Source organism: Coturnix japonica, chromosome 3, assembly GCF_054131305.1.
Source record: "Coturnix japonica strain WE chromosome 3, WE-NBRP24, whole genome shotgun sequence".
Taxonomy (NCBI): domain Eukaryota; kingdom Metazoa; phylum Chordata; class Aves; order Galliformes; family Phasianidae; genus Coturnix; species Coturnix japonica.
The window spans coordinates 22,315,810-22,336,789 of NC_140665.1; the positions used below are offsets into that span (position 1 = coordinate 22,315,810).

The 20,980-nt window shown below is 41.1% G+C and overlaps 1 protein-coding gene across 6 annotated transcripts; it reads right to left on the reverse strand.

Moving 5' to 3' along the window:
* Positions 1-6,127: 6,127 nt before the first annotated feature.
* Positions 6,128-20,654, reverse strand: LBR (lamin B receptor). 6 transcript variants are annotated; one of them, XM_015857251.2, is made up of 14 exons: positions 20,561-20,654; positions 17,664-17,844; positions 16,055-16,243; positions 15,002-15,085; positions 14,404-14,581; positions 13,640-13,836; positions 13,042-13,096; positions 12,342-12,536; positions 10,925-11,028; positions 10,433-10,558; positions 10,162-10,330; positions 9,589-9,669; positions 9,368-9,490; positions 6,128-8,588 (listed from the first exon to the last, which is right to left on the reverse strand). In XM_015857251.2, exons 2-14 carry the CDS (start codon positions 17,826-17,828, stop codon positions 8,428-8,430), a joined length of 1,827 nt encoding a protein of 608 aa, XP_015712737.2. In that variant the 5' UTR covers positions 17,829-17,844; positions 20,561-20,654; the 3' UTR covers positions 6,128-8,427. The 6 variants fall into 6 exon arrangements, with proteins under 6 accessions (XP_015712737.2, XP_015712733.2, XP_085399113.1 ...); XM_015857247.2 differs by having other exon boundaries at positions 14,404-14,584; XM_085542987.1 differs by having other exon boundaries at positions 20,439-20,654.
* Positions 20,655-20,980: the final 326 nt, after the last annotated feature.

The following is a 20,980-nucleotide window of genomic DNA, read 5'->3' on the forward strand; positions in this document are numbered from 1 at the left end:
CTTGTGAGCAACATTGGTGGGGATGGGTTAGGGCTGGACAGGCTGGTCTTGGAGGACTTTTCCCATCTCTATTGATTCTATGATTCATGATATTTGTTTATGTATCAATATATATTTAAATGCATACCTTTGTCTTCATTTTTTTAATTAATTCTTCTCCAGGTTAGATTATATCATTTTGGCAGTACTGACATCTGTCAATATTTCCTTGGCCTTGACATAAAATAGCGCAGTATTCTGGAAGAGATGATGAGCTAGAAGGAAAACTGCCTAAAATCATGACCCCCATTGGGAACTACTTCTGGGAATGGACCGTGCATGTGTTGCAAGACTAAGATATGTGACTTAACTGGCAACTGTAGAAGAATAATTTCAGCAAGTCTAAATTTAAGCCCCAGAAGTCTGTGAACAGTTAAATATATATAAAAAGCAGTGTCTGTCCCTGCTAAGTTAACACCATAATAGCAGAACATTGAGGGGGAACTTGAAGGTAAAGTAATAGTGAATATGTTTTGTTTAAACGGGCTTTAAAATATTTCTAAGTGATGTGCAATATAACAAGTTGAACTTTCTTATGTAAGAAAATATGGTTTTGTGCTCCTTGCAGCAGTGTCTGTTTGCTAATGCTGTTTTTCAGAGCTGCAGTAATTTAGAGCATTTAGGTAACTGTCTGAAATTGAGCTGCTTGTTCCACCTCTTATGAATGTCTGAGCATGCTTCAAGAACACTGCAATTCCAGGTGTGTTAAGGTAATCTTTGCCCCATCAAAATCCTAACGTTTCTCAGTAAGCATTTGGTTGCTGTTAGGAGTTATGCATTTTCATTGTACAGAATCAAATGTGCAGTTTTTGCTCTCTCCATGTAGAACCTGCAGATGGTGACTCTTCTGTCTCTTAGTAGCTCAGTGTCCCAAGTGTAATCCTGCAGCAGACAATCTGTATTATTGTTTCAGAATGACTGATAATGTTTAAACTTAAAACATCAGAATCAGCAACAGGAAAAGAAACTTCTTTGAGAGATTTCAAGACCTTTTGAGGTAAGTATGCAAATGAAATAAGCTGTAGGAACAAATACTATGAAATACACTGTATGATCAAAGATAGACAGTCTTTCTATTAGTTTAAGTTTCTTCTGTATTTTGAAGTCTTGACTAATATGACACGTTGTCTACGAATGATGAAATTTAAGACAATAATGCACATATATTAGAGTTCAGCAGCTTTATGGCTGCTAAGACATAAATGCTGATGGAAATGCATGAGAATATTTTGTGATTGTATTCCATACTTAAAATTCAGTGGTACTTTGGAATCGCACACTTCTTTTTGATAATGATGCCCATATTTATAATCAAATTCTTTGCACAAGCCCAGGAAGATGACATGACTACTCTTCCCTTATACATCAGTGCTCTAACTCTGTCATGGAAGGCCACCAAAATTGTCAGGCACAATTTGCCCTTAATGAATTCATGTTGGCTGTCCCCAGTCACCTCTTTCTTTCACATTGCCTTAGCTTAACTCCACAAACTCGGCACAGATGAGACTGACTGACCTGTGGTTCCCCCGGTATTCCTGCTTTCCCTTTACAGAATTGGGAATTATATTTTCCCTTTTCCAGTCAGAGGAACTTCACCAAGCCATCACAACTACTCCAACACGATGGATAGTGCCTTACCAAGCTTGACCCATTGGCTCCCTCAGGACCTTCAGATGTGTCTCATCAGGTGATAGTCCCAAGGACTTGAGCACCTTCAGGTTCCTCTGATGCCTACCATGAGTCCCCCAGCCCCCTTCTGTGGATTGGGCAGTGTGGTTAGAGCACATAGTGCTGGAGAATGAGGCAAAAAAGTCATTGACTACTTCAGCCTTCTCAGTGCCCTTGGTAAGCAGGTCTCCCATTTCTTTTTGGACAGGGCCTGCATTTTCCCTTGTTTCTCTTCTATCCCTTTTATCACTGACATAGAAGCCTTTCTTGTTATACTTGCCTTACTAGCCAGATTCAATTCTATCAGGACTTTAGCTTTCCTAATTTGATCTCTGGCTGCTCAGACATCATCTCTCTATTCCTCCCAGGTTGTGTGTCCTTACTTCCACCCTCTGTGGGCTTCCTTTTTGTGTCCAAGTATGTCCAGGAGCTCCTTGTTCATCCCAGATGCTTTTGTCTGGTAATATTTGCAGGGCTGGGGGTTGTGTATACAGACAGCAATCTTTGTCGAGATCTTTTAAATTAGATTTAAGTGGTCACACTGAAAACATTTTCCTACGCTTAGGATTTGAACAGTACTCAGATTGATGCAGGCTTGGGTTATAGGTGCTGAGGTTGGAAAAGACCTCTGAGTTCTTATATAATCTTCTGTTTGAAATGGCTGTCACTTCATAAAGGCTTTTTATTAAAATGTGGGTAAAACACAATGTGCTTCTTGACATTTTTGGGTGTTTTGAAGTATCCTTATGGTGTTAACCACATCCATCTTGTCTATATGCAGGAGAGCAAGGAGTGGCTATTGCTGTTGGCCGTGCAGGTGGCAAGGTTGGCAAGTTTCACAGTCAGATGTGATGTTGTCCCTAACAGCTCAATAACCTGTTATATTCTTAGCTGTGCTTCCTTAGAAGTACCACCTGGGGTTAGTGAAGTAAATGGAACTGATTCTGTGTTTCAACAGCTCTGCTTCCTCCAGTAAGAAACTTTCACAGATGACAGGGGATACGCATGGCACTGAATATAGAGCTTGGATTCTCTTGACAAGCAGGAAACCCACAAGAAAGGTTTTGTTTGCTTTTTAAAAGCATTTCTTTTCTGACAAGTGCATTTGTAAATTAAAATCCTTAAGCTGTTGGAACACCAGGTTTTCTTTTTCATAGAGATAAATACAGCAATGTCTTCATTTTCTGATGCATCTCTCAGGGCACGGCATTCGATTAAAAACAGCATCAGAAAAACATGTTTTTTCTGTACATTTTTTCAGCTATCAAATACGTAGTTGTTCTAGAAGAAATTTTTAGTGACAGGGAATGCTCAGTACCCAAAAGAATGCTACCAGGCAGATTCTGCTGCTTATCTCTTAGTAGGTTGGCTGCAGAAATGGCTGTGGTTGCAGCCAAGGTGAATGGCCCACATGCACTGGGCAGTGGGTTGTCTTTAGTGAGATATTAAAGGTATTGATAAGCTTAGTTTCAAGTGGAACAAACCCTGATTGACTGTGGCTATATCTTCTTCCAATTCATGCAGAGAAGGCTTAAGAACTGTAGTAGATGATGCCAACGGCCACTGATGGAAGGTAATTTCCAGCAGGGGTCAGAATGGTGTCTGAAGTGCGTGGTCTTTCTATGGCAGCCAACTCGCTGTGGGTGTGCAGTCATTTTCCTGGTAAGAATTTAAGCAATTTAAGCTTTTATTGTTTTATTTATTATTTTGAAGGGGAAAATCTGATGGAAACACTAAAACAGTGAGACCATGAATGGTAAGTTTGGGTACATTTCTGACAATGCAATGTTCTGGTTGCTTGTGCTTTGTCTGCAATATACACAGGTACTATTTTACTCTGACCTACCTGTGTGTGTAGCACCTGTTTAATCCTCTCTTTTACTACCTCAGCCTTAAACTCTGCGTTACCATTGCTGGGATGGACACAACTATCACCAAAGTTGAACAGCAAATGGAATCATCTCATTAGAGACATTGGGCAGTGACTGAAAGGCATCACGCTGTGTTGCACATCCTGCCCAACTTTTCCTTTACTGGGTTGCAGTGCAGTCATTTGACTTCTTTTACCTATACAAAAAGCAATCTACTATGCCCTAAGGGCCAGTTAAATGTTGTAGCAGAGGGGTGCCGTGATTAAAGCTGGGTACTGCCAATTTCTTCTTCCAATTACTCTTTGAAAATGAGGTGTAAATATTAATGCAGTGACTTGAAGTAACCGATGTTTAAACACTTACTTGTGTTTGTTCATGGTCTTTTTGGAATTTCTGAGGAAGCATTTACTTCAAAGGGAATTAAGATTGGATTTGATTAATATATATATATAGAGAGAGAGAGATTGACTGTAAATGTTTTTGAAGTCATAGTGAAAAATACATGGTCTTTTTCACTAACAGAACAAAAATAACAGAGGATGGCAACGTCACATAAAGAAACATCCAGAATAATTACAGAGAAAGATGTAGAACATCTTGAAAGTTGGTTTCAAAGTAGTTTGGAGAGAGATGCCATTTTTTATCTAAATGCAAAAGAATCGGATCCAATTGTGTTTTCTCGTGAGATACAACTTCAAGGGAGGGCACCATCACTCACATATTTCAGTGTTAGCAGCAGTGCTGCGGGATTATTTACTCTCTTCCTCTTTGTAGTGATTGAACTGGAGGTGTTTTGAAAGGAGAGGATGGTTATGAGGAAGATTCTCTGATGGGCTCTGTGAGACTGTAAAAACAACATGAGTAACATCTAGTTTCAACAGCCTTCTGTATGATTGATTTGAAGGAGAACCAGCCCTTGGTGACTCTAAACATGAAATATATGACATTACTATTACTGCTATGTCATTTCATTAATTAATATGCACGACTGGTTTTTAAAAGCCTCCTATTCAAGTGCAGTTCAGAAAAAAATCCAGTGAGTAATTCTCTATTTCCTAATAGTGGAAAAAGTGCCAGATCATCTTCCTCAAGCCGTGTCTGTCATTGTGGGGATTACACACAGTCATGGCCAAATTAATAGGAAGTTTAAGAAACGGTAGAGCATTTAGGATAGATCAGCCTTCATTTCTGCTTGGGATGGTATTTTTAGTGCCTTGATGGACAACCCTTGTAAGGCAGACTAAACCTAAAGACTAAACCTTGTAAGGCAGAAGGAAATCTCTATCCCCATATTGACTCTTCAAGCTGCCCTGAAAGCCTGATGTTTTAGAGCCCTCTGCTGCTCACTGTTAGGAAATGAGTATTTAGGGAAATGCAATTACTAGTGCAGGAATTCTTGCTGTATACAATAAATAGACACAGTATGACGTGTGTTCTAATAGGATACATCTGTCCTAATACTACCCATGCACTTGTGCAAGATTTAAGTGTTCTCAGTCTAACACTGATATCTTCAGCACTGCCCTCTCTTAGATGGCTCATTCTGCAGTGCCTTTAAAGGGCAAGTTCAGTTACACTCAATGAATAGTTTAGATGGGTTTGGACCCATATACATATAAATATCAGAAGAAAGCCAACAAAGAGGATGGAGCTAGGCTTTTTTCAGTGGCTGTGCTGGGCTAAGAGGCAGCTGGCACAACCTGGAATGCAGGCAGGTCCATCTGAGCACTCACCCCTTGGAGATCTTGAAAACCATAGAGAGTAGAATAGGACATTAAATACCTTAACATTCTCTTTATATTGCATAGTCTAACTCAGGCTCTGAACTTTCTTTCCCAGTCTGTTCTGTAGTATGACTTAAAGCAGGGCGCTGCATTAACCTTGCTTACTTTACAGGACTCCTTCACATCCCAGAGTACTGTCACCTGCAAGTTAACAGGCAACCTGGAAAGCAAGCAAGATGAAGTCACTGGGTCACCACATGAATCCCAGAGCTGGCTCAGCAGGCACCTGATGGTTCTCAGACAAGGTTTTTAATAAGTATTTCAGTAATTTCACACTGATGACCAACTCAGCTCTCTACCACACCACTCTGTTGTTCCCCCTCCCAAAGGAACTCAGGGAGAAAACAGAATGAAAAAGGCACAAGTGCTGAGACAGATAACAGGATAACTTACCATCATGGGCAAAACAGGCTGAGCAGAGGGAGATCTATGTACTTAACTGCCTTTTACTAACAGATAAGAGCAGAGAGAAACTAAAAGTCAACTAAACATCCCTTCTCTGCCCCGCTTCCCCCCCCCACCCCCCCAGGTTGCTTAGGGTCTATCTCCTACCCCAAAATGCACAGTGGAATGAGGAATGAGGGCTGCAGTCTGTCCCTCACACTTTACCTCTGTCTTCCGTGACTTTATAGCACTCAGTCCACAACCACCAATGAGAAAGGAACTCTGGCAAACAGATGTCTTTACTTACTAAAACGAATCAATGCAAACTCTTTATCAGACAATGCCTTAAACTGGCAAAAGATAAAAAATAAAAGCACTACATAATTTTAAGCAAGAGTTTTATTTTAGCTTATATGCTTGTTTGTATTCAAAACAGTTACTTCAAAAACAAATTCACATCAAATTCAGCATATAAATGAAACTGAAGTTATCAGTCAAGACCCATTTCTGAAAGGAAAAGGGTCTGAATTACTGTTTAATAATCTTGTGCGGGAAACAGATAAAACTGGGATGGCAGTAGCAACTCAGAGCTTTAGGGCTGAGGAGTTAAACCCTCAGCTTCAGTACATTTTAAAACACCAGCTGCAAGCTGGGGCAGTTGAACAACTGCTATTCCTACTAATCCAATAAGCAATCATTAAAAAAGAAAGATAAAAAAGCCCAGTTTAATCTGCTGCTTCACACAAGTGAATGCTCTTCAGTGTTGTTACAGGCACTGCTATTTGTCCCAGAAATCAGAATACTTGTCCTACCACACGTTCCTTACAACACCAAAATACAGATTTTCTGAGGACGCTCACAGTCAAGCTCAGCAAGCTACATTATATACACTTTACATGTACAATTGTCATTAAAAAAGCATGTGTGCAAAAATAGAGGGTTTTTAATGAATAACAAAAACCCTGTCACATGCTAGATTTCAATTACATCAATATCTAAAAAGAACTGAACATAATTAACCAATTGCAACATTCTCATCTGTTAGTAAACTTCCTGCAAGCAACTGCAGACATACCTGCAATTCCCTCCCTGCTACATGTGGCTGTAATAAGCCTTGGGGAGAAGTTGTGCTATAAACCTCACATAGGAAGTATGTGAAAAGTTAACCCTTGTCAAGATGGAATTAAATGCTAGCTCTAGTTTGTTAATGCAAGGTTATCTTAGTAAAATAGAAAATTACTCTACTCATGAAGCAAAATACTTAAGTAGCATCCAATTTACAGCCAGTTAGACAAAGAATACAACTAATGCCTAAAACACATACATTAGTCAGAAATCCAAATATATACAAAAATATATTAGAATGTGGTTGAGTTGAACCACAGGCTCATGTAAAAAATGCTGGTTTAAATAGCAGTAGCAAAAAAATAGCTATTATCTCTATCTGCAACAGTACAAAAGGCAAAACCTACATATGAGGTAGCAATGCCAAATTGGGAAGAAAAAAAACACCAACCCCACAAAAAAACCCCACTTTGGACAGAGGAGCACTTACCACATTTTCATAGCAAATCTGTTAATACAGATATTTAAACGAACGCTTCAATTGTTCCGAGAATTAATACATTAATTTACAAAAAACCTTTATTAAATGAACACTTTTAAGAAAAAAAAAAAAAAGACTGGAAATGGATTTAGTTAAAAATTTCTCCTTGTTCTTAGAAAAGTCAGCGCGTTTTCAAACCCAAACACTGTACAGCAAAAAACCTGGAAGCTTTATTATACACACTTGGGAAACGCTATGGTACATTAAGACATATTTTACAAAGATCAGAATAAGCCAACTGTGGTCGTTTTACTCTTTACTGTCAAATATGCACACACTGCACCTTTTGCTACTCCTGCTGTTAAAATGCCAGATTAGAATTCACCGCTCCCACAGCTTTGCCTTTGTATCATCTACCTTCAGGGGTCTGAGCCCCTGCAGGGGGGCTGGGGCACTGCCAGGGCAGCTCAAGCATCCCTCTTGCCTCAGGAAAGGGGAGGTGGGATGGAGGGGATATTTGTGCCCTCATTTGTTTCCATCCATCCACCCATCCCTCTGGCAGGCACGAGTCAGGAGGGGCCACTCAGAGCCCTCCTGACCAAAAATCCCACTACCCAGAGCCAGGGCCACAGGGCGACAGTACAGAGAGTGTGGGCCCTCCTGGGGGCCAAATCCTCCACTCACAGCTCTGCTGCCCAGAGCCTCTGCTCACTCAAGACAGCTCAGTCAGACATCTGAAGCTAGATGGTACAATTAACGCCAAAAAAATTCACTGGATGGAACTCCTGTATTTATTGTATTAAGAAAATAATATACTTTACATCACAGTGCTTAATTAATGCAATTTAAAAATAAAATAAAATAAAATGTAAACTCAGAATTCTAGATAAAATTTAGCTTGAAAAATTAGGGCTCCAGGACTTTAAAATTCACCTTTTTTTTTCTTTTTTTCTCTTAAATTGAGGTCATAGACAGTCAGTTCACATAACTCATAAGCATTTAGGATTACTTGTAAATACCTGTTGAAGCACTCCATCGTTTGGTCACATTTAATGTTTAAAGCCTAGATATCAAATAGACCAAGTGCAAAGGTGAGAGGTATATTTTAATTTGTGGATCAGGTATCCGGAGTGCTCTAGTAGATGTAAGGAAATATGCGGTACGGGACACGCTGACAATACCTTTCCCATGCCAAACCATATTTTTTCTTACAATGATGTTCATCGCGAGCTTCTCGATGAACAAGCAAACAGATGAAATAAATCACATAGAAATATGGCAAAATGTGATTAAAACCTGTAAAGTAAAGTGTGAAAAATCAATTCGAATGCATGAACAAACATTTTAGCTGTTAGCAACATGTGGTGACGTGAACTTGTTAAGAGGCCGAAGCACCTTGTGCTCATAATAAAGCATCAAATATTCAACAGGACAGCACACATATAATGTGACGTTTATGTGTGAGTGGGAACACCTCTTTATCCTCCCCAAATAAGCTTCATATTTAGTCTCAAAACCCACTGACTTCACTCTGTGTATATGAACCCAGCACATGTTTAAGCTCTCTAGCTACCAAAACTACAGTTCTGAGCTGCCTCAAAAACTACAGGAATTTCTGTGTTGGGTGTGGATGGTAACTACCTCTGCTCAGAGCGCACCACCTACCTGATCCCCTCCCACTCCCACCCTGTGGCTACCAAGAGAGGATTCAAGTTCCTCATTTTTACGCAGGAATCCTCTTCTAAGATACTGTCTACAAGTGTTTTTGCTAGCCAATATTGTCTACTTTCAATTTGAAATCCCAAATCCCTATGGATACATTTCATTCCTGGTCTCTGCTGATACTCAGGGCCTTAACTACTTCAAAGACCCACTCTGCCACAATTCCCTACATCCCACAAAAGGCAGAAGCCAAACTGTGCCACTGGGTTGAGCTTCAAGCTTGCAACTTAGAAATTTGCCATTAATTTAATAAAACCTTTTATTACCCCACTTATCAATTAACATTTCAAACTGACTCAGAACCCCAAATGTACAACCATTTTAGATAGAATTTAAGGTGCTTAGGTACTTACCACAGGGTAGGGACCACGCAAGCGCCATGATGATATCACCAAGGTAATTGGGGTGACGAACAAACCCCCACCAACCTGTGACAAGAAGTCCTTTCCCAGTGGCAGTGGGTATAACTTTCAGATCTATGAATGGAGCATTGCAGTCAATACAACAGAAATGTGCATGTCACGAGTCCAAAGGGACACCGTAAATAATTGAATAAATAAAAAGATGCACTTACAGGACAATTTGGGATCTGCTGGATTCCTTCGGAAATTGTTTTTCTGAGAATTTGCACTACGGAATATGTAATACCCAACACCTGGAAATAAATATTAGTTACTTCGCATTTTCTGTATTTTATACTGCTTTCATCCTTTAACAAAAGCTCTCACGCTCTGTTTGTCACTCGTACTGCACTGAAATTAATCCTGTTTCTGAGGAAAAGACACTCTCCAGTTGCCAGAGCTCTAACAAGCTAGAGGTGCTACTGGAGAACTGTCACATATGCTCTAGCATGTTAGTGACTAACTTCTAAGATTTTAGAGAAGCTGCACTTTCACATCTTACTTTCTGTTTATAACTGACTTATAGTTTGTTTACGTAGCACCGAGTTCAAAAATCCAGGTAAAGTGATGTGTCACAGTAGATAGCTCTACTAGCAGCCCAGTACTCTGAGGTGACTACTCCATTGACCCAGAGCATATTTCATAAACTGACTGACTCACTGCAAGTATACAGCATTACACAAACCAGATCTGAAGAGACCACTACATCGTTACTATCAGTAACAATAACATTTACTGTAACTTACAGTTCAGAATAGTAATTGCAGCTGCAACAGGCCAAGAAATTGTGACAGGATGTCCAACTAAATAGAAGGCCTGCAGACTGTAGACAAATGGAACCCACACCAGATCTCCAAACGCTAGCATGAATCCAAATCCATCATGGGTAATATCCATTGTAGTCAAAACAGCTTCCTAGAAATAAGGAAGGAATAAAGAATTTATAAAGCTTCATTATTTAAACAATGTAGTAAGAAATAGTTTCAGGTTAATACAGAGCTGAAGACTATACTGTACCTCATTCCAAAGAGCATCCACCACATATAGAAGCTGAAAGCTGTTCACAAGTATCATTGACAGCGATGGCATACTTTGGTTATATATCTTCATCTCAGCCAAGAGCATTGCCAAGTTTATAACAACCTAATTTAGAATGAAATGATTATAAATTTTGCTTGAACAACTTTTTTTTTTTTCTATTATGCTAAAGAACATTTTAATAAGGATGGTTTTGACTGATATTCAAGATGTAAAAAACATCCTGTTTCATGTATTGTACTAATGACTTTTCCAAAGCCGTAGCATCAGCATATTTGTACTCTCAGAGGGGTTTTCATTCCCCACAAAGCAAACAAGCTACAATGCAGGAGTTGTCCTAAGGTAAATAGAAATAACCCTTTAAATTTATCAACACAAAACTGCATGTTCTTTTTCTGTTTCTAAATACTTCTTGTATCTTTAGCACCAGTCACAGAAGAAAATGTGAAGTAGCTCAGCTTATTGACTCACCCAGCCAATTAATCCCGGACGCAACTCACAGAAGTATTTCAGGTCAAAACTGCCAATACGAGGGTTTAATTCGTGCCCAGTGAAGAAGTCATAAACAAGATACCCTGCAAGATGACACAGATTCCTTGTCAGTACTGTTATCCCTTTCATCCATCACTACACTCCCTGTAAGGCACTTGCTACTCCCTATTAAAGTTCTCTCATTATAACTGAAAAAGCATTTAATTTGGGGGGGGGGGAGGGAGGGGGAAGAAGAGTGAGAGAGTATATGCAAAATATGAAGCAAAACCTAAATGGTTTGTATTTTAAGAGGTTCAAATATTTTAGCTACTAGAAGGAGTAAACACTGCAGAAGTTACTGCAGTTTTATCTTCCTTTGACTTTGGTCCTTGTTTTCAGCTTTATCCCGAAGCTCTCATCATGGCTTCCACGGCCATAATGACCTTACACTAATTCCACCTCTTCTCCTACTACTTTACTCTTCTCTGCAAATAAGAATTCCCTTCACAATGAAAACAACCCAAACATCAAAGAAGATGGCCAAGAAGGAAATGCCTTGATTTCTAAATAGCCTGTGCTGAATTAACTACTGCAAAGCAGAGTGCAGAACATCTGCAGAATGTTACTGTGCCACTTAAAAAGACCAGAACTGCACTGAAGAAAGAAGTATAATCATTATTCCACACGTATGCACGTTGCACTGACAAAAGAACTAAGGATATTTGAACACTTCATTCCAACATTTAGCAAAGGGTTGTTAGAGTTAGGGTACTATGGTCAGGCTATGGTTGGACCTGATGATCTTCGAGGTCTTTTCCAACCTGGGTAACTCTATGATTCCATTCTAAACGTTCCATGAACATGCTAAGTTACTCTATGATTGTTTAACATTTAGTGCTGACCTCTCAGTATCCACTGTCCTACAAAGACGTGCATTTAACTGACAATTTCCAAACGTGCAGTTTGATGACTGAATCAAAATTGCCTTTTAAAAACTCAAGTAACCAGATATACAAGTGGGCAGTAAAAGAAATGCTACCTTTGAAATGCTGCTTTTGCTTTGCTTTATTTTATCTGGTCTTTCTTTTCCTCTTCAGTGAACTGCCTTTATCTCAACCCATGAGTTTTCCAATATTCTCTCCCATCGTACTGGAGGAATACAACCCTACTGGCTGAGTGGCATTTAGCTGCCTGCTGGGGCTTAACCTATCCAAGATAATCCAAAGAGAACGTTAAGTATTTTTACACTACCTGTGTGTGAACAAAAAGCTCCATTCAACTTGCAACATTACTTCTACATTTGGAGAAAGTAAAAGTCAAAATATTCTAACAACCTGCCTTAAATCTAACCTAACTCATAAACATGAATTTGCAGCAAACAGCCATAAATAAATTATTTTAGATAATTATAACTTACCAGAATTTCCACCTGGAGCTAGGTCTTCCTCAGGTGCCTTCAAAGACCGAATATACAAATAAATGCTCAGTGCCATAGAAAAAACTGCAGCTGCCACTGCAAACTGCATGAAGTGATCGTACAAATAATGAAGTTCGAACTGAAAATACAGTAAGGTTCCAATAGCTGCAGCAGTCAAAACAAAAGCATAAAACCCTAAAGGATGAAGAAGAAAAACATATTAGCTAAAACAAAAATTCCTCCACCTCTCTGTCAGTGCTCAGTCATTCTCACAGACGTGTGAGACACATTAAGACGTGTTTCCTGACGTTCAAGCAAAATGTCCTGTCTTTCAGTGCCCTCTGTATGTTGCCCTGTCACTAATCATCTTCCTTTACTTAAAGAGGTTTTCAAAGTCGCTTTGTGAATTAGCCTTTGAAGAAGCAAGAAAATGGCTTTCTGGAACCACCCAAACCACATGGCTTCTTTCCTTCCTTTACTAGAAGCTGAAAAATAAATTCAGGACTATGCTTACTACTACATACGGAAGTCAAAAAGCAGAAGCTTCCAGGCAGCATAAACATGACTCAGTGTTTCTGCAGATACCTGGTCTAACATAGAGAGCATCCTTCTTCATTTATTATCTTTACTTTGTGGTTCTGAGTACCACGAATCTGGCAGGTGTACTGAACCTCTGAATGAGCAATTGCGACATGCTTACCATTGATCCGATACTGCAGCTTCCTTCCAGTCGAAAGAGGCAGGCCTTCCACAACCTAGGGAGGAGAAAGTACTAACGTTTCAATTAAATACTATTTAAGAGCAAAGGAAGGGAAGAAAAATCCGGGATGTCTCCAGCACAAAGACATTCAACCACACTAAACAGCTGGACCTGGCAGAATCCCTCAAGTCACAAAAAGAATACAATTATACCATTTAGCTGGTCAGTAAATGGAAGTTGCAGTGTAAAGCAAGGAATATTTCTTCTACTGGTTATCAGTACAACACTGGATATCAAAGAGTCTTCAGGTTTAAAAGTCAGATAACCGAAATTCTCCTAGATTTCTATTAAGCAAATGTTATCCATACTTTGATTTGAACTCCTATACTGTGTGTTCAGCCTTTTCTACTGTAGCACTATGAAATGCACTGACCTTAAATTCTTAACAAATTGTGATATTTTAAGCTTACGAAAATCAGCATTAACCAAAGGAATTAATCTACTTTCGACATCACTGCATTACAGGCACTGCCCTCCCTTCAGTATGAACCACAAATTAATTATCCACAAAAGACCCAATTGCTGCTGACCAGCTTACCTTTCCTATGGGCAGTAAGTAAAACAGAGCTTGAAAGAAAAACCACAGGAGAAAGACACCAAACACTTTAGCTTCCCAAAGACTTTCAAGTGCTGGGAGTGGAGGAGGGAAGTTCATAAGGCTGGGATCATCTTGTTTGCACATTAACAGTAAGTACAATACAGTAGCAGGCAGGAGAAACATCAGCACAAAGGTCCCTGTAAAGAGACATCACGCAATATTAGAAGATAAACGAGGAAAATAAAAAACTCATTTCATTACCAACAATAAATACTGATTAGTAGGAAATAAGAGGTCATTATCTATCCCTGCAGTAAAGCAGCAGCAGTCTCCCAGTCACATCATAGGATAGAGAGACAAACCTCTCACTCCTACAGAGGGGAATGAAGCAAACTGAAGGACTGTATCTACCACATCCCTTTAAAACTGCCCAAAATACTGTATAAAGAATATTTCAGTTTTGAGCTGGAAGCACCTAGAGCTCTTGAAAACAGAACAGTTTTGTTAGTTATTTCCTACTAAAATTTAAGCAACATTTAAATCTCACTGTGCAAGACCTCCACTGTATTTCACAAGAGCACCATACGCAACAGGGCTGTTCTTTGACTTCTGCCAACGTCATTATAGACTACTCCATGCACCAACATGGTTCTGGAGTCCACAACAGGATCCACAAACAAGAATAGCTCTTCACAAGAGTACAGTCAATAACTAAAAAATAGGAACTACTCATTTCCAGCTGTTACCAAGATGTGCACACGTACCAAATCTTCCACCAAATTCCAGTTCCTTTGTTTTTGATGATGGTTTCTCCATAGTTTTTATTGTCTCAAAAATCTTTTTCTCTGAATAGATCTCTTCTTTTTTCTTTTCTTCTCTTCTTGAACGCAAGCTGTACTGATCGAGCACACGCTCCACTTCCATGTCTGGTTTCGATTTTTGCTGCTAATGAAGAAAAAGCATTTAGAAAGAAAATACAGAATCCTTGCAATCTTAATCTATTTTGCTGTGGTAGTTTAGGACACTATTCACGTTTAAAAAAGAATAAAAATCAACAACCATATGTGTTCTACACAGCTCTTCAACAAAGGCTCTCCAAAAACTAGTAGAACTCAAGGAACAAGTGAAGGCCTGATGAGAAAACAAACAAGAAACATCTATCTCACTCAGCTCTAATCAGCTCTTTACCTTCTGACAACTTCTCTCCCCTGAATTCTAGTCAGCTGAACAGTAAATGTATTTCCTACGTTGCATTCTAATTTCTCCTTGATTACTGTACTACCTGCTCCTTGCAATTTCTAAGAAAGCTAAGAGAACACAACACAGAACTAAGACACACAACAATATTCTCTGTTGTCATACCTCCAAGAGTTTGCTGGATGTGTCGTTTCTTTCCGTACTGTCAGGTTCACCGTTGTACCTTCTGGTGTTGTTCTCACTTGGTTTCTGGTTAAAAGAAACATAGCATTTCCAGAAAGATAAAACTATCTCAGTTACGTGTGAGTATATTATTAATAACTAAAAACACAAATAGTCTAATTCATTCCAACTGCAGCTGTTCTGGTCTTCTCTGCATGAAAGTAAGTGGGTTCAAAGCCCTAAGTATGCACAGTTTCAGCTCAAAAAGAAAGGTGGGAAACCCATTCAAAATAGGGGGGAAAAAACCCCACCCTTCTTTTCTTAAATTAAGCAGTGAAATTAAGAGGTAACATGGAAGCAATTCTGTTTTTAACTCATCAGTAGGAAGTGCCAAGTACAAAGTACACGCATATTTAGTAATTCTATTTATGAAAGCAGAGGAAATTTCAGTGTCCTACATATGGCACTGCTCTGGAGGACTGTGAAAGTTTGGTTTTCTATTAAACAGCATCCAAAGAAATAAATTCTTTTCAAAATACAATCAGGAAAACTCACACCCAACAGATCGATCCTACTCCTCAATTAAAAGTCAGGAGAAGAATGTAACAAATATTTTAACCTTTTTGTCCAAAGTTAAGCGTAACTGCTGGCTACAAGCTACTTAAAGTGAGCATACAGTCCACAGGCTATTGGTCACACAGCTAAAAGCAGTTCACTGCAAAACAGAAACCACAGTAATTTCACAGTGCCAAAGGATGCTTTCAGCAGAAGTAATTTACTAAACTAAGCCCAAGCATCTAATCTGAGAACTTCACAGCATCACCACATTCAAGCAGAACTTAAAATACTTTCCCATAACCTCTTCTCAAACTAGCAAGCTACAAAGCCTGTTTCCTAAGGAGTAAGGTGTTTCTGTCATGCTTTCTTGCAGCTAATTATGCTGCTCTGGGAATATGAAGTACATCTGGCTCTTCCAATAACAATCGCGGTATGTATTAAAACACAGCTGGCAAAAACACAACAAAAAGATGCAACTGAAAACAAACAAAGCAATACCGGTAGAGCTAAATTGGCATCCTGAATAATTTTCTTTTTCTCCTCTTTATGTTCTCTGCTATGGGAAGAAGAGCGACGTCTGCCTTTTGCTGGCCGACCAGGAGATCTGGATCGAGATCTGCTTCTACTTCTTCTGGAAGGAGAGCTTGAAGAAGACTGGCCTTTCCTTGGCTTGAATGATGATTGTAACTAGCAGACAGTGGAGAAAAAAAGCAATATCTTACCTTCAACATTCAGAACAGCTGTAGAAAACTTGTGGTTTTTTGGGACAATGTCTCTAGCACAGTTTCACACAACTGTCTCCTATTTCTTTACTGATGCTGTACAAAATCAGTTAACAAAGTACAATTACAGAAGACTCATTTTGCAGGTAACACCCAAATAATCTTGCCCCAAGTTCAACCGAAGACAATTCCTGCCAAAGCTACAGGAATCAGGAAGCTACCAATGTGAGCACCGAGCTCATAAGCCTAACATCCTCTTAGGCACAAGGCTTAAAAGAAAGCCTACCATTTCATTTACTTGGCTTTATCTGTACATCTGGCATGTCAAGGTGTAACGAACTGCAAAAGGCAGTAAAGCTTGTTTGTATCAACATAAAAAAAAATCAGCTAAATCATTAAATTAGATGTGAAAACTGCCATTATAAGATTTCCCTGCAAACATACATGCTAATTTCTCTGTTAAGTCCACAATCCTAACCTTCCCATTCAGAACTTACACAACATGACTTTTATAAGACTCAAATGCTTTACTACAAAGGAAGGTAATTTTTCAGCTTGAGTTAGCTGACCCGCGAGCACAAAGTAAACAAACTAGATATAAAGCAATGAACAAATGTCCATAGTTCAAGGTAGAAACATTCTGTCCCAAAAGAAAAAGCCAGTCATGTACACCACTGCCAAAAAGGAAAAATACAGTTCCTATAAATTAATATCAAGTCCCCAGTTACCAGCTTTATACACTATTATACAGCGGGAATAATGCAAGAATAGTTATGTATAGTTAGAATAACATAAGAGTAGTTGTAAATAGATGCCGGGGGTATCTATGGGAAAAACTCACCAACTCAGAGACCTTCAGTCAAGATGGAAAATGTTGAGGCTCACCACCAGAACTCTATAAAGGAGCCATCTCCAAAAAGAGATGCTGCCTTAGTGGTGGTCAGCCCTTAAATGGGATCTAGGAGAGGTACAGTCAAGCTCCACCCCTTCCAGGAGCACAGCCAAATTACCTTCACCTGTGCTCCCACAGCTGACTAGACACTTGCCTCAGATGGTTTAATCAGAGGTTCAGGCTGTGATTACCAGTTTCCCATACAACTACCCCAAACCAATGTTTTAATGAACAATCATGCTGTAGAGCTCCTGAAAGACAACACTTTTTTCCCCCTAAGCATACTGCTACTTTCTCAACACAAAGAACACAATGGGGCCTCTTTCTAAGTACAATCAGCATAATGAATGTCTTATGAGACGTCATGCAGGTAAGAGCTATTATTTGAAGATAGCTAATGACTACCCGTTTCTAAGATGAATTATTATCTACATTACCAAATAAACACGATTTTCTGTTCGAAATACTGCTATTCACACAAAGGCAGACTCACCTTTATATCACTTTCCTTCAGAGCAAGTTCGGTACCATCTTTGTACTTCACAGTATAAAGATGAGAGGCATCATCATAACTAGTCACTTGCACTTCATAGTACAGGACACTTCCTGGCCAACGACCCATCACCACCTCGCCATCAGCATACTTTCGGTTTGGCATTTTCCAAAAGCAATACCTAGAAAACAAGTTAATTATTAGTAACCGCAGTAAAAGATATTCACATCACCTGAAGTTCTGTCTCACGTCTCAATATACAGAGTCAGGGTATTTTAAAAGTCTGCGGTAAAACACATGTAAACTTACATGCTGTCACCATTTGTATGATGAACACTGGAACTTGGAATAGGAAAAAATCAGCAAGTTTTGTTTCAAAGCATTTTAACTTGTTTGCTGTAAACGTGAAGCCACACACAAAGACATTGAAAGAAATATTTAACAAGATACTTACACATTACACATTAACTAACCTGCAGCAGAAATTGAGGGTCTTTGGCAAAAAGAGCAAAGCTGCTGTTAATATGCAATCAGATCGCCTAGCACAGTAAGGGACAGAGCCAAACCAGGCTGCTCCATCAGCTTTAACTGCCTTTTGTTTTACATATGTAGTTCTCCAAGACAGAAGGAAGAAAACAAAAACCTCAGCGAAATTGTCCTGGGTGGATTTTATTGTTAGCATTGCTGCCTGCTTCACAACACAAGGATCAGTTCATCTCCTTTGCTGTATAACATTTGAAGGAGTGAAAAGATTAAGCTTCATCATTTAATTTCACTGACACTTGCTCATTAGGAAAATGACCACCTACACGATCTTAAGAGTGCTCCGCTACATCTGTCACAACCCCAGTGCCACATTGTCTCCTTGTTCGGTTTGCTCCCCCATTAGTCAGTTCCATACCCATGCCAACTGCTGCTCATCCATCCACCAGACTCACTCAGTTCCACTTCCCTCCTCCTCTTCCATACACAAAGCTGTAGACCTGCATACCAAGCCCAGCTACAGCTTTTACCAGATGTCCTAACCCGACCTATGCCCTCTTTGCTTCTGTAGCTCCTACACCTCAGCCTACTCTTTCTTCTCTTCACCATGAACATCTCAGGCACCATCAGAGTCTGACTAGGACTCAGCTACCAGATCCTACAGCAAAGCCTACGAAGAATGGAAACTTTGGTTCTTAACTCCAGAGAAACACATGTTCACAGTGTTCTGATCAAAGACATGCAATTACTTTTCAAAGCAGAACCACCTTCACCTCCTCCAGCCTTGCTCTCCAGTGATGCAGAAGTTGGAATATGTGGCTGAAGGAGATGAAAGTGAAAAACTGTGAAGTTATTCAGCCTGAGGTAGATATCGGTGATACGGTCTAATAAGCATTTAAACAGTTAATATACTATTTGGTGATTTGAAAACAATGAATATTAGTAATGGGAAGATCTTGTTTTCCCTTTAATATTAAAACATCATAAGTCTCAAGCTGTAAACAAAACCTATTATAAGTTATTCTGTCATAAAACTACCACATTCTTCTATGCCGGTGTATCCCAGTGAGGGAGATCTGGGATCCTCATTCCATATATCCCACTTCAAAAAGACCTACACCTTTTAAAGGCAGCAAAAATTGCCGCCAGCATAAAAATAACCACAACACCTTAAAAAAGGACCTTGAGATTTAAGGCAATGTCTGAGAAGGATTCTGTCTCCTACACCAAACTGGAGACAATTCATCAACAACCCTCATGGATCTGAAGGTTGTTGAGAGAAAAGCACTGACTCAGCTGCAAACTAAACAATCACAGATATGCTGCAGGCAAAGATACAGTGGAATCACACAATATCCTGCATTGGAAGGGGCCCATAAGGTCCGGGCTTCACACAGCACCGGCCAAACACTACGGCTGTGAATGGTATTCAAATGCTCCTTGAACTCACACTTGGGCAGTGCCCAATGCCACGGGCAGCCATACATCCTCCTCCTTCAGGATGCTCTCACTAAGCATATGGAAAGGCACAGTACTCAAAAATAATAATAAGACGTAATCAGCTCGTAAGAAATGGGATACAAAGCTCCAAGAAAAACAAAACAACACACGGGTAACAGAATCACAGAATGACCCGGGTTGGAAGGGACCTCAAGGATCATGTAGTTCCAACCCCCCTGCCTGGCAGGGCCACCAAACATACACCTTTACTAGATCAGGTTGCCCAGGGCCCCGTCCAACCTGGCCTTGAACACCTCCAAGGACGGGGCATCCACAACCTCCCTGGGCAGCCTGTTCCAGGGCCTAACCACTCTCCTAGTGAGGAACTTTCCCCTAACATCCAACCTAAATCTTCCCTCTTTTAACTTAAAACCATTTCCCCGTGTCCTGCTATTGTCAGCCCTTTCCAAGAGTTTACTCCCCTCCTGGGAGTAAGTTCCCTTCAGGTACTGAAGGAACATAACGAATCGCTTCCCTTCATGCAGCGCTCCACCGGAAACACCGACACCTCGCGAGTTCCCCCGCCGTGCCGCAGCGCTGCAGACAGGCAGTAGCCGCTCTCGTGCCGTGCCGGCCGCACGCTCCGCCCTCCCACCCTCCGGGCCGGGCCTGGCGCGGGGCCCCGCCGCAGGGGAAGGGCGGGGCGGCTCTGCCCGGCGGAGGCGGGACACGCAGCTCCGGGCTGCTCGGCCCATAGGCGCGTTGCGGCCCGCTGCCCCGGCGGCCCGAACGAAGCACGGAGCGCAGCCCCCCCCAGTCCCACCCCGCTACTGCGGCCGCCCACCCACCCACCCCCCGCCGCACTAGCGAGGCCTGCTCGGGGCCTTGGCCCGCAGGCGGCGATGTGCCGTAGCGGCTCCCGGCCGTGCCTGCCGCACAGCGGGGCTGTGTCCCGCCCGGTGCCGCTCCCTTACCTGGGGCTGGCAGGACCCGGCCCCGCGCGGTGCAGCTCAGCCAACGGAACGACCGCCCTGAGCGACGGTTACGGCCGCGACACGGCACGGCCCCACGGCCCGCCCCTTCCCGGCGCCAAGCGCTCCGATTGGCTGGGAGCGGCCGTTCGAATGGCTGCCGGCCGCACGCCATTGGCTGCCGGGAGATGGCGCGGTGCTCGCGCCCGGCGCCGTTGCGCTGCCGGAAGTCCGGCCCATGGCGGCACCGAGCGGCACAGCGCCGCCATATGCAGCAACGCATGTAAACAGCGCGGCTGGAGGACGGGGATGTAATTAATGCTTAACGCACTCACGGGTTGGTTGTGTAGCATTAAAGGCCTCCCACGCTGTGTGTGTTGTCACACGGGCTGACGAGACGTGGAAAAAAGGCGTCCGAGTGAG

Excerpts from the sequence above, each read along its gene's own strand:
- LBR (XM_015857248.3), bottom strand. The coding sequence starts at position 18,345 with ATGCTAACAATAAAATCCACCCAGGACAATTTCGCTGAGGTTTTTGTT. Across the intron at positions 17,845-18,136 it reads ACCCTCAATTTCTGCTGCAG|GTATTGCTTTTGGAAAATGC; the intron begins GTTAGTTAATGT and ends CTTGTTTTCTAG. Across the intron at positions 9,491-9,588 it reads AGCAGATCCCAAATTGTCCT|ATCTGAAAGTTATACCCACT; the intron begins GTAAGTGCATCT and ends CTCCATTCATAG.